At 39.8% G+C, this 14,742-nt stretch overlaps 1 protein-coding gene across 1 annotated transcript in view; it reads right to left on the bottom strand.

The window, feature by feature from the left end:
* Nucleotides 1-14,742, bottom strand: part of Stau2 (staufen double-stranded RNA binding protein 2) — a 300,509-nt gene that overhangs the window by 191,422 nt on the left and 94,345 nt on the right. The window contains exons 5-6 of the mRNA XM_026786800.1: nt 4,222-4,381; nt 2,237-2,344 (exon numbers count right to left, since the gene is read on the bottom strand). Coding sequence (XP_026642601.1) covers nt 2,237-2,344; nt 4,222-4,381 — 268 coding nt within the window. The remainder of the gene's footprint in view (nt 1-2,236; nt 2,345-4,221; nt 4,382-14,742) is intronic.

Here is a 14,742-nt window from a genome sequence, read left to right as displayed (position 1 = left end):
TGTGTGTGTGTGTGTGTGTGTGTGTGTGTGTGTGTGTGTGTGTGTGTGTGTGTGTGTAGTCCTCTATCAGGGTAAAACACCAGAGGTCAAAGTTGATGTCTTATTATTTTAAAGATGAAGTCTCATTATACAATGGCCTATTTTATAGTACTGCATATATGATTATGGTTCTGTAAGATCATAATGGAACAGAAAAATTATATAGCATTTTAGTCTATGTTTACATGTATTTAAATATTTCAAACACCATTAAGCTATAAAGCATCCTCCTGTGACAGACTTTCAAAAACAAAAAAGGAATAAAAACCTCCTGTTAGCAACCTCACTATTTTCATAAGGACATTTAAACTCTTGAGAATTCTGGAGACATGATCTTAGATCTTAGATGGTACACTGATAAACCATAAAATTATGCATTTTTCTGTGTAAAGAATTATGGAACTTTCAACTAGGAGTATTCTAGAACCATTCAATATGTTCTTACGTCTAATTTATATCATCATGTAGAGAAAAGATGGATTTCAAGTACTGAATACTCAAAATCCTAGTTTCCTTTAAAATTCTGACCTGAGGAACATATAGCATTTGGCTTACCGCTTAACTGGAATTTTATATTCTAATATTGGAATACCACTAGGAAAAGGAATTAAAAACAATGTGGCATCTTAATAACCCAACATTAGCAGAGAAAGGAAGTAATTATAAGTATGCTTCCCAAGTAACTTAAGTCTACTAATTTAAACACCAACTGTTCATTTTTACCGTTCTGATGCACACACTTATTAATTATAAAAGTAATTTACTGGGCTGGGGGATAGCTTTGCTAGGAGGCTGCCTGCTGAGCAAGCATGAGGACCTAAGTTCAGACCTCCAGCACACATGTAAGAACCAGGCACCGCTGCACACATCTGTAAACCTAACCCTGGGTGAGCTGGAAACAGGCAGATCTCTGGCACTCACTGGGTCCAGTAAAAGACCTTTCCCCAAAAATTAAGGTATATAAAGGTCCCTGGTTCATTTCTGAGTTTTGGCTCCAGCCCTCACTCAGCCCTAAAAGGCATAGCATGATTTTCCCTGTGCCAGCTCTAGGCTGAGAACATATGTGCATGTACACACACAGGCACCACACACATTCAAATAGCGGTTTACGGACTCAATAGGGAATCCTGGGTATTTAACCTTTTGTTGTCGCGTTAGATCATCAATATGAGCATTTATACTCTATGCCATAACATACAGATATGCAAAGAACTTTTATGACATAAAATTGTCTTCCTATTTATTTTAGTTTTTAAAAGACCCCACACGTCAATGAGTTTTAGGTATGTGCTGGACGCTTTGGTAGGCTTCACAAGTTTTCCCAGTGACTTCTTGTTGGAATCAGTCTATCAAGTACTTTCCCCTCCTGCCTTCCTGATTTTGCTACTATCTACCTGCTATAGGCCAAGAAGCCAGCTGATATGACTTGTCAGCTGTCTCTCAGCCCAGTGTTCCTTCCAATGAGTGCAATGCAGGGGTCCCCAGAAGATAAATGTGATAAAACCTGACGGAGAAGTCACTCCACAATCTGAGCTTATTTCCTCATTCTTGCCTACTTTTCCCATATGAGCCTCAAAGTTAGTGATTTCTTAATATGGAAGGCATTATAAAATTATTTTTAAGGTTTTCTCTTTTTAAAAGCTTTAAACACCCTTATAAATATTTAGTTTGTGCATATTTACTTACAGAAATCTATATCATTTTTTTTAGTGATCTGTCAGTTAATGTTAAGACTTTTTTGGAACTAACTAAGTCCTCGAGCACATATTTAATATTTGGCAAGGTCCTAGGTATGATTGCCAGCGTCTCCCTCAAAACAGGTTTTGACATCTAAAAAATTAAAAGGAATTGGATGTTAGCATAGCATCACTAAACACTAAACTGACTCATAACTTGAATAATATAAAATTAATGATAAGTAAATAAAACACTAAATCCTATCTATAGATTAACAGAAATTACGATCAGAAAACAAATTTTAAGGTCAAAACTGAAATGCCATGTATAAAGACAGTCTAGTACAGAAGAGACAAGAATACCCACCACATTCATAGCATTATGATAATTTCCATTTCTCCAGGGCATAGATCATTTCAGGGTAATGGATCTTAACACAAGAAGTATGTGCATGCCTGAGACAATCTAGGACATCATTTAATTTGCTTAAATAATCATAGAAAAGCACATGAAAACATACCTCAAAACTGACGGGCATATTTCTCTTCAGAGCAATTTCAAACACTAAGCTTATTTCAGATTTATTTGCATCTTTGTCATCATCCATTTCTTTTCCTGATTCACCATTCTAAGCACACACAAAGAAAAACATGGTAGCGTTGGGTCTCGTCATCATAGTAACTTTCCTATTGTTCTGCAATCAGGCAGGTTGAGCTAAAATGTCTGAAATAGCAGAAATGGACACACACAGTGGATTCTCCTGGAATTATCACAAGTCAAGGGCTATGCTGCCAGCCTTCTGGATTTTGTTTCATTTAGCTTGAAGCAGAAGCAGCTAAAGCTAAGTTTGAAAGTCTTCTCCCCAACTACATATTCTTTAGACCCAATTCTTTTACTGCAGAGCTGTGCAGCATGTGCAGAGCTAGCATGGCCATGGGCGTACATAGCAGACACAGTACAGATGCAAACCATGACAGCGGGACCGTGTCTGGACTAGAACATTCACTTATTCTCTTATGCAATACATGCTTCTAGAAGGTCTTGTCTGTGCTGAACAATGTACGCATGAGATAAGGGAATAAAGGGACAGGTCTTGCTATCAAGAAGCTTAGGATCTTGAGAGCTTGTTTGGAGGTTCTAGCAGGGGAGCGCAGACACCCTTGACTGAAGACTGGTCCTCCTCTATTTGGGGAAGGATGGAGAGTGCAGCTTTGGGAGGGACGCACAGGAGCGGTGAGGGAGGAAGGGGACACCCGCCTAACCAGCCAGACCAGCCGAATCAACCCTGGTGATCAGTGGGGTGACAGATGTCGCAGCCAGATCACCCTCACATCCAAGAGATGGCTCTGAGGTTAAGAGCACAGATTGCTCTCCAGAGGTCCTGAGTTCAATTCCCAGCAATCACATGGTGGCTTACAACCATCTGTAATGAGATCTGGTACCATCTTCTGGCCTGCAGGCATACATGCAGGCAGAATACTATATACATAATAAATAAATCTTTTTTTAAAAAAGAAGAAGAAGCTTAGGATCTATACCTTCCTAAGCCTGGATGGAGGATGGGGGCTTTGGACTTCCCACAGGGCAGGATACCCTGCCCTCTCTAAGGACTGGAGGGGGAGGAAGAAGGGGGGGAGCCGGAGGGAAGTGGGAGGAGGGGAGGAAGTAGAAATTTTGAATGGTATTATTTATAAAGTAATAAAAAATTATTAGGAAAAAAAAAAGAAACTTGGGATCTAACTAGAAATGGTTAACAGTTATCATGAACAGTTGCACCAGCAGAGAAACATGTACGCCCACGATTATAACAATTTCAAAGAAAGACTACCATGTTTGGAGAAAAGATAATCTAGGGGGCTGAACTGTAAGGTTTGAATAACTCAGCAGAAAGGAATACAAGGCTGGCTAATCTGTTGGAAATGCCTGAACTAGAGATATTAAAGTCAATGGAGGAAGCAGATGAAAACTTAAGAATGGGTAAAATTGCCCAAAAAGAGCCTTAGCATTCTAATTTGCAACGTAAAGTAGGACTCCAAATTCTCAAACAATCTCTTCCTCTTTACATCCCTTGACCACAGGCTGGGGCTGGGGCTCACCTGGGAGAGCACTTGTCTTTAAAGCACAAGGCCCTGCATTCAACTTCCTGAACTATTAAAATCTGTTGTGGCCTTGGCCTACATTCCTTGATCTCAGGTGAACACAATGTAATCTTTGCCTAATACAAGGTTGCATTTAATGTAAGGCAAATGAGTGTTACCTTCCATGCTCATACACTGGTGCCTAAATCTCATGCTGCCTCACAAGGGACTCCCACTGGTGAACCGAGGTCTTCCCAGAAGGAATGAGTGAGTTTAGTGCACTAACGGGCATGTGAAAGCAAACTATCATGATCCTTCCCTAGCTGAACAAATTATTGCTTTTATTATACAATTAGTTTATTTGTCTGCTCAGTAACCTCCAGGGGAAAGCACAGGAAAGAGACTGTCACACTCGGCAGAGCCACACCTGGGGAGACTTTTCTGGAATAGGTTCATTCTGCAGTGCTTGAAGGGCTTTCATTGCAGCATTATGTCTGGCAGCTTGTCGAGTCTTCCCTTCACCAAAGAACTCATTATTTCCTACAGTCAATTGAACATAAAAAATCTTCGGCATTGGGCAATGATACCTATGAAAAGAGAACACAAGCATTAGTTGTTGTGGAATGTCATTTTTAGGCATGTTACATTTGTTTATGCTGTGGAACATTTGTTTAAAATATTTAAAATTTGTTTAAAATGCAAAGACGTGTTGCATTCTTTTATGTTGCATTTGTTTAACTCTGTGAAGCTGTGTTACTTTACCTGTCTAAAACACCTGATTGGTCTAATAAAGAGCTGAACAGTTAATAGCAAAGCAGGAGAAAGGATAGGCGGGGCTGGCAGAAAGGAAGAATAAATAGGAGAAAAAGAGGGATCAGGAAGCAAGAGAGGTTCAAGGAGTGAGAAAAGGAAGGGCCAGCCACTCAGACACACAGCCAGATGTGGAATAAGAAGGAAAGAAAAGATATACAGAAACAGAGAAAGCCCGGAGGTAAAACTCAGGCAGGATAATTTAAGAAAAGCTGGCAAGAAACAAGTCAAGTTAAGGGCAGGTATTCATAAAAAAAAAATAAATAAATAAGACTATAAGACTGCGTGTGGTTTATTTGGGAGCTGGGTGGCAAGCCCCAAAGAGCCCAAAGAGCCAAAGAGTAAATGAGTAAAAAAACAACCAACTACAATTAGTGGTAGCTCAATATGAGTCTATAACCATAATAACCATAAGATTATTCACTTAAAATGTTAACGACTATGGAATGTGTGGTATATTCTCTTATTAACCTTAATACAATATTAACCACAAGAATATATTTCTGTAGTGATATTTTATTTGTATTTTAATAAATAAAGCTTGCCTGAAGTTCAGAGAATAAAACACCCAGCCACTGGCTCTTATCTCTACCTCAGTCTGAGATGGTGATCCTGCCTCCAGGAATCTCAGAATGAGACTGTGTGTGACAGCTGTCTCCTCCAGGCTTATATTCCTCTCTAGTGCTGGGATTAAAGGCATGCACCACATCCTCCTGGTTTCTATGGCAAACTAGTGTGACTGCTAGGATTAAAGGTGTGTGTCATTGCTGCTTGGTCTATGAGGCTGACCAGTGCGGCTGTTTTACTCGCTGATCTTCATGCAAGCTTTATTTATTAAAACACAGATGAAATGTCTCGATATATTTCTAAGGTAAAATGTGAGTCAATATATAGCTATACATAATACTGTACACTGACTTCCAAAAGAAATGTAACATTAAACAAAAATGAATGGAATAAAAATTATTCAACTATATCATGGAAGGTTTTCTAATGAAGTTTCAGTTTTGATAGATGAGAACTGAATAGTCTGCTACTGAGAACAGACAGGGGCTGCAGAAATGAGAGATGAGTGAGCGCACTTAGGTGGCAGCATGCATTACTGGGCTCGTAGTAAATAGTGGCTGTACTAGAACTATGGGGGCAGAGGGACGGCTTAGTATGATAAAAACTAATAAAGACATACTATTGACATAACAAACTAAAGAAGTTATGCTAATTCTTTTTAAATGTTTACTCTACACTGGCCACAGCACCTGTACATATTTCAGAAGGCAGTGACATTCCATAGGTACACAATGCACAACGATAAAATTAATGTAACGGGCATGCACCATTTCTTTGTGCTGGGAATGTTCAAAATGCTTTCTGTTTGAAATACTAACCTAACTTTTGGTACCTACTGTTATTCTGCTATACTACATAGAACATATAAATCATTCCTCCAACACAGTGAACCCCATTAAATATCTTCTCCCCATTCTCTCTTGCCCAACACCCTTTTCAGAATCTGGTAACTACAACTCTACTCCCTACATTTCTCAAGATCAAATTATTAGCTTCCTGATGCATGTAAGGCACACAGAGCTTTTCCCTCTATGCCTGATTTAGTTCACTTAACACAATGACCACCAGCTCCACCCCTATTGCTACATATGAAACAATTTCATTCATTTTATGACTGAGCTACATTCCATTGTTATTCATACTTTCTTTAGCTATTCATCCACTGATGGATACCTGGGCTGATTCCAAATCTTGCCCCCATGAACACTGATGTAAGCTGTGACTGTAGATGTCTCTAGAATCAGCTCCACAGAGACTGCTGGATCATCAGCAGCTCTATTTCTAAGCTGGGTGTGTTTTGTTGGTTTTGACGTTGCTGTTTTTGAGGAATCTCTATGCTGTTTTCCATAATGAATATACTAACCTACAGTCTCGACAGGATATGAGAGTTTCCTGTTCTCCTCCTCCTTCTAGTCTGGTTTCTTACTGCAGGGTGGTGCATATTTCTCTGATGTGGTACTGAGAAGTATTTAAGTTAATTCTTACATAGGAAGTTAGAGATCAGGATTTAGACTCCCTGGTAGGCAAAAGGGAGGGAGGTAGGTCATGGCTAGGTAAGAAAGATGGCCAATTTTCAGGTGGTCAGCTTCTTCCTCAATCTGAGACAAAAGCCTAGCAGTTTTTATATCCTCCCAGTGGCCCGAGGACAGACTGGCTCAGCAAGTCCAAGGTCTGGTCAGGACCTGTCACACAACAGTTTTAGGCCAATCAACCATCCTTTATGTCTTCAAACTGACCAACTCTACAGCAGGGAGGAAGACTCTTCAAGAAGGAACTGGATTTTTCTGCTTTCTGAGTTCCCCTCTGCTTTGCAGAGGGTCTTTTTCTATGTATGTCTGCACGTGTGTGTTTCTTTCTTCCAGATAAAGACAGACATTTCTTTTTTCTTTTGTTTTTTTTTGAGACAGGGTTTCTCTGTGTAGCCCTGGCTGTCCTGGAACTCGCTCTGTAAACCAAGCTGGCCTCAAATTTAGAGATCCGCCTGCCTCTGCCTTCTGAGTGCTGGGAATAAAGGCGTGCGCCACCACCGCCAACTAAACACCATTTTTAACTGCTGATTCTGTCTGCAGGGCATGAGATCCCTCTGTTGCTATTTGTTCTGCTTTAGATTTCTTCCTGCTTTTTAAAAATTCTTTAGCCTGCAGAGAAAATGAACACCATCAAGACCCCTAGACAACATCATTTCTAGACTGCATCAGAAGTAGCATCACAAACTATACTCATGATTGACAGCCCAGCCAGGGTGTAGTGAGGCTGCGGGAGCAGGATGTGACTGGGAAGCTGCAGCTAATGGAGGGTAAGAGACTAAGGGAAGAAAGAGCACATCTAGGATATATTTCACACTCATTTCTTTGATTTGTTTTTCTAGATTGGGCTTCTCTGTGTAGCCCTGGCTGTACTGAAAGTAACTCTGTAGACCAGGCTGGCCTGGAACTCACAGAGATCTACCTGCCTCTGCCTCCCAAGAGGATTAAAGATGTGCGCCACCAGCAGCTTAAAAGAAATTTTAAAAATTAAGATAGATGGCGAAAATCTATCAACTCAGAAATTACTTATGAAATGTCTTTTATGGAAGGATACTGTAAAAACAAACACAGTAGAGAAGACAAACAGACATGTATGTAGAATACCTAGTGTGTTAAAAATTACCTGTAAAAATAGGGACGGGTTCAGAAGTGTCAGGCAGTAGTCTATATAAGGTGGCTAGCAAGGCTTCACTGAGAAAAGGACAGTTTTGTAAAGACCGGAAAAAGGGAGGAGGCAAACCATGCAGGAATAGGGACAGTGCATCTGAGGTACACAGAAGACCAGATCCTGAGGCCCGGAGACATGCTCGAGTAACTAAGGAGACTTATGTGGCTAGAGATGCAGGGGTACGGAAGGAAAGTCAAGGGCAAGAGACAACCCGATTCTGCAGGCCTTCCTTAAAGTCAGTTTAAAGATTCCACTTCGATCCTAAGAGAAATGGACAGCCATTGTGAGCAGATCATCTCCTCCATTGAGGGCACTGAAGGGGAAGGGCAGCAGAAGCAAGGGGGCTCCAACAGCCCAGCTATGAGGTCAGCCTCAGGAAAGGACAGACAGTGCCTTAACTTGGGTGTCATAGTAGAAGAAACAAAAAGTCCCTGAATTCTACATGAGTTTCTAAAATAAAGATGGGATAATCTAAGGGCTGCCTCTGAAATCTAAGACCTGGTCAGTCACCCTAGAGCTCTAGAAGAATACTAAACACTGCAAAAAGACCCTGCAGCTCTGCTTCGCAAAGTGAAGCTGTTCAGGAGATCAGACCTCCAGCAGATATGTCACGTGGGCAATCATATTGATGAGTCTGGACTCTAAGGAAAAGTTCTAAGGTGAAGATAAAACTTGGAAATATTCAACATAAATGGCATTCAAACATCAAGAAAAATAAGGACCCTGTGAGATTCAGAGCTAACAGAAAGACCAATAAGCATAGGTTGATAATGTGGAAAAGTTGTGTTAAAGAACAAGAGACTGATGACACCCTCAGTAACAGACAGAGTAAAACTAAGACTAAATGATATGATCACGAAATTGAATGACTCAGCACTGTGAACAGGATCACAGTATTATTTTGATGGAATAATGGATTTGTAATTGTAATGCTAAAAAATAATTTTAAAAGATTATCAAAGTGCTAGAAAATATTTCCAAACCAAAGTCCAACTGAAGTCCTGCTTTTGCTTCCTGCCATGCTACAGGTTGAACCCAAGGGTCTGCACGTGGTAGACAAGGACTCTACCACTGAGTTATAACCCCAACTTGAAGTCACAACATAGTCTAAAGGATTATTAAATACCAAGTAGTGGAATTCTTCAGACTGTCTTGAGTAAAACTGGAGAGAGTCCACAATGTTAAGGTTTACTGGGCACACAGGACTAAATCAATGAAGGTTTACTGAAGGTCATGATTGGTACCGAAGATGCAGATTAGTAAGGCAATAATTGAGACTGTGTGAGTGGATAAACACCCGGAAAGGATTCATGCGAAGGCACCTGAAGAGAGCCTAAGGCTGGACTCTGATTAATGCCTGTGATCAAAGTGCAGGGGAAACAATAGATAGCAGAGGACAGGATAAAAGAGGGTCAGAGCCAGAGAAGAATTACAGTACAATGTCAGGGACACGGACAATCAGTGTCTAAGGGACTGGAGAAATCTACAGCACGGCAGCAGAAAAAGTCATTGTTTTAAACTCTAAACATCTATTCCTATGGCTCACAGTTGTCTATTACATATATTTTTAAAATAAGGTATTATAAATGAATATAAGTATCCTTACTTTTAAATTATTAAACATAAAAAAGTTAAAGAAAAAACAATGATAGTAAATTACTATTTTTAACATTCAAAGACTAAAAAGAATTGAAAAATTCAATCTTTTGTCCTTTGACTACAATAACTAAACAGGATACTGAAAGCACAGTTCTCTCCAGCTTACTACTCATCTCTTTCATCCAAAGATTCCAACAGACTACACGAATGATGCACATACACCATCTCTACTGTCTGTCACCTCCATGGAACTGCACAGAGTTAATTTGGTTCTATAAAACTTCAAGATACAGCACCTGAAATCCTAAATCAACTCCTGAACTGATCTTACATGGCAAGCTTTCCCCGTAGAGCACAAGCTTACAATTAATTATAAACTCCTGAAAACAGAGGACCACAACTGGAATGCTAAGACCTTTAACTACAGTAGAGGGAGTGGGCGCCACGATAATCACTAAGGTCTGCTGACAATTACAAAACTCATTTTGGTTTGCCACAGAGACAAACAAAATTTCTGTTCATTATAACTTTACTGGAATATGATGTCATAACACATAACCATACTGAAACAATCTGCTGATTTTTCTGACCAAAATATTAATTGCACACTAAAGATCCCTTGGGGCCTCTTCCTTTGGGCCATCAAATATGGCTTTATGTATGTGTATCGGCATGCATTTTGATACATATGTATATATAAACCATACCATATAAATATCAGAGGGAAAATTAAGTATATTGCATTTTTTACATAAAAAGTAAAATATTTTAGTAGTAACAACAGGAAATACCAAGACCTGATGCCTGACTTGTTTCATTCCAGTCCCCTTCATCCTCTGGCTTAACAACGATTCTTAGTAATATACCCCACATGGTTTGAATATCTTACACATCACATCGCCTCAGAGCACCATGACAATTAAGATTAGCCAGAGCACTCTGATTAATGGCATCCAGACTGCACTACAAGAGAGATGACAAAGAATGCTTCATCAAACAGAATCCTCTGTGTAGAGGTCCTTGCCTCTAAAGACTTATTTCCTTTGGTAAAGAAACACTCAAAGTTTATTAACTTTCAAAGGTGGTATGTTCTACTTAATGACATTCCTTCTCCTGTTTGTATTTTTTCAAACAGTAAGCTCAATTTTGATAATGAACATTCAATATATGATGCATTTATTTCAACAAATTAGAATATATGTAAATAAGCAGTAAGAAGTCTGTGCTTAAAGCTTAGATTCCCAAACTGTTGACTACTGTTAAGAGATGAACCATGAAAAACCCCACTGTGCAAGAATTAAATGGGCTCTTCCCACCCACAGCCTCCACAGTGTGGCTCTGCTTTTTTCATCAGAGCTATTTCCTGTCCTAATTAAAATCTACACTCCATGGGCTGGGGAGATGGCTCAGTAGTTAAGAGCACTGGCTGCTCTTCTAGAGGACTGGGGTTCAATTCCCAGCATGTACAGGGCAGCTCACAACTGTCGGCAACTCCAGTTACAGGGCATCTAACACCCTCATATAGACATGCACGCAGACAAAAACAACAAAGACACATGAAATAAAAATAAAAAATTAAAAAACAGTTTTTAAAAAAATCTATACTCCAATCCTGGTCTTCTAAACCAGTCTCTGAAGTAGAAGTCCCTGAGTTGCCTTGATGACTTCGTCCACTGTCTCGGAGCCAATGTTCTAGGTTATCCTTACACAAAACAATCTTGGCCAGCATGCAACTGCATCAAATGAGGGGATATAACCACTCCTTACTGCACAGATCCTGTGGATCTGTTTAATCCTTACAATAGCCGGTATCACAGGAAAGGTCCTGAAGCTCACTTTGAGAGGTAACAACTTTGTTGAGAGTCAAATTCAAGTCTAACTTTAGAGGTTCAAGAAAATCTTGAAGAATTCCTTAAGGCAAACAAGATGGCCCAGTGGGTAAAGGTGCTTGCGACCAAGCCTGAAGACTTAGCTCATTCCATAGCACTTGAATGCTGAGAGGGAGAAATGCTGATTCACGTGTGTTATAGCATGAGCTCCTGTCACACCCACACACATGCACAACAAACAAACAGATAATAAAGAAACAGAGTGCCTAAAACTCTGCCTTATTATCTTCTAGCTTTGGCCATTTTTGTTTAATTCAACCATCTCCTTAGTAGCCAGAAAAGCTAATGCAAGGGTTCTAAATGAACGAACACCAAGAGATACAGTCACAAATAGCATTCCAGAGTGACTTCTGGAGCTTCCACAGCATGAACTTCCAACAGACAATCAAATGGTGCAACATGAAAATGATGGCAGTCAGAGCCATGCTGTTGAACAACCTAGACTGTACAAAAGCCACTTACAAGGCTTCTTTTCCATGCCTCATTGCTCCCTACTTGGTGTGTATGTAGTGGGGGGGGGGAGATAAACACAAAACACTGTAAAATTAAAAAGCTTCCCTTTCCTTAGATACACAAGAAGTCTTCAGATCTGCCCTCTCTGTAAGACACATGAGGCAATACAACAATCAAAAAAGGACACCTGAGTCCTGTCAATTCATACTTTTCATCCTAAAACAGTTTTAAGCAAAGGCAAACCACCTTCACATGGGTTACTATAGCAATCTTCTGCACCATATAATCTTGCTGTCCTCCCTAAAGTGACTTCATTCAAAGCCTTCTTTCTCAACTCCTTTATGCTATCTTTCTAAACAACAAAAACCCCATCTGTCCTCCCTACTTTATTTTCCAGCATCTCACGTTGCTAGATATCATTTTTACAAGGTGAGAAAGATACATTCCAAACAACATTAGGACTTAAAAATTGAAAAATAATTACCTCATTTCATTTGACAATGTTACTCATAAATTTCAATACAGCTTAGGCATTCCTATCTTCTCTACAGGTTTATGTCTAAAGCACATTAAAGTGTTATCTTCTGATCTGACTAGGAGAGGCTTGGGTTCTGTTTATTTATAATTCAGACTGAAAACAGAATGTGACTTAGCCCAGAATTCTATCTCAGTTTACTACTTATCTGTAAAATATTTGCAGAACCCATGATTTAAAAATTCTAAAGGCCAAAACTCAGAATTCAAATGACATTTGATTATTTTACTCTTTGAACACTTCTGGCAGCTCTAACCCAAATTCTCTCCCTTGGAACAGAAAAATAACAAGTCTTATCACAAGGCTGTAAAGCAGTCTTGGCACAGTTTCAAACTTGCACATATATAAAATGTCTAGATAGTTCTTTCTTGACATCTATAAAATTTGAAAATATGTCTTTTATGGGGTCTGAGTTTTAATTTTTAAGGAATTCAAATATTAAGACTGATTTGAAAAGATCCACAAGCAAGCCGAAAAGCAGTTTTAAAAGAGGCATGAGGACACTGCTCCTGTTCGGTCTGTGGGACTCCCCTAGTTATGTCTGGGAGCCTAGGAGCAAGCACAAAGGACATGGAAGGAATTCTGAGAGAGCGTGTTTCAAAGCGGTGAATTAAATGGCACGGCAACAATCACAGGTTCAAGTTTTTGGCTGCACTGAAGGTAAATGGAAATCTAAGAGTGTATGATATGAGACCAAGAAGACAGCAGTCAACCTGTGCCAAGGCAATACCTCCACAGAGAGGACTGTGCAGGGCAAAGGATGCTCCTCTCAGAGGCCTACTGCTCTGCACACACCACTGGCACCCTCCCTGAACCATTGCGACCACAAAAGGAGACACTAACATTTGGGTCATCCATGCGCTCACAAAAAACTCAGTTCATTTGGAGATGAAGAGAACAGGAAACAGAGATGGTAACCAACCTCCCCAGGACCACTTAATGTGAGCTGGCATCTGGGTCCAGCCAGTCTCACTGGGAGCGATGTCCAACCTCCGAACTAACTGCACAAGCATGAGCCGTAAACTTTGAAGCCATGCTACATGTGAATATAAAGACCACCAAGTCTAGCTAGACTTAGGAGATCTGGCAGATTCAGGATATCTCTCTGAGCTAATGTCACGTGAAAGACACCAGTTATCAAAGGGGAACATTCTATGTTGAAAGTTGACTGAGAAGTTCCCCCACCTCCCAGTTTCTCCTCATCTCTCTCAGTTCATCTCTCTGAAATCTGAGCTTATAAACTGTAACTTGCCCCCTTTCCACAGTTAAGTTGTAGTGGCCTTGATTTCAAAAAAACACTAATAGCAGTGAGCAGAGGACATTCCTGACTTATTCCTCACTAACTGAGATACGGCTGCTGTATCTCTAGTAAATACAACACTGGCTACTGGGCTAGAAGAAAAGGGAAGGAGGATGAAGAGAAAGAAAGTACGAATTTGAACAACTATACATCTATAGGGTATATATTTTACAATATCAAGAAAGTACCCAGTCATTTACAGAGTCAAGAAGAGAACATAAAGGAAAAGCCCCGTGTGCAGCATCTGTGTGGACAGTACTGACTTCATCTTTCACCTCTCAGCAGAGTCAGCTTTACTGCCCACTGCCTAATAACCAAACAACTTTGCATGCCTAGAAGAAACCAAGCATTGTGGTTCTGTTTACTGATACCGATACTATAGGCAGGACTTTCCACTAACACCCATAAGTAACAGTCACTAAAGGCACATCTCTTGCCTTCTACACTAGCACTGCAGAATCAGCTGCCATGGTAATTTTCAGTGCCTTAAAACAATCTGTTCCGTGTTTTACAAAGACTCAGTAAAACTTCTTGGAAAAACCCTCTAGGTGAACTGCTTTTCTACAGGATAGTGGGGGATACTGAGTGACTATCTGTCCAATTCGTTTTCTAGAAATTTGACAGAAATCCAAATTTTTATCTTCTTGCAAGATAGGTCTGGTAAATTTCTCTCTCTCTACAAAACCACCCCGTTCATCCAAGTTCTAAGATTATTTTTACCATGAGTTAATGTAGTCCTAAAGTTCTTGAGAACTTTACTTCTTTACAGCTGAAGTGTCCATATGCCACTAGTAACCCATATTCTACCTATACGTACTTAAAATCAGTATTTGTTCCCCTGTAATAGGTCTTAGTAAAAATAAAATGTATTTCAAGGATCTTTCCCATCTTTTTTATGTAGTCATCTTTTATTTCCACACTTCTTTTCCATTCTTGTTTGTTACTCCTTTTCTAAGTTCTTGTGCTGGGCACTCGATTTTTATGGTATCATTTCCAACATAAACATAAGACTCATGAATTTGTCTTCCCATATGCTTTTTATTGTTCAAACTACAGTGTGCTCAAGAGGAAATACACTACAGTGTTCTCTAAGTGTCTGGT

This window comes from Microtus ochrogaster, linkage group LG5 (assembly GCF_000317375.1).
Source record: "Microtus ochrogaster isolate Prairie Vole_2 linkage group LG5, MicOch1.0, whole genome shotgun sequence".
Classification (NCBI taxonomy): Eukaryota; Metazoa; Chordata; class Mammalia; order Rodentia; family Cricetidae; genus Microtus; species Microtus ochrogaster.
Note: the sequence above shows the minus strand (reverse complement) of the source record. Positions and strands in the feature narration are given on the sequence as shown.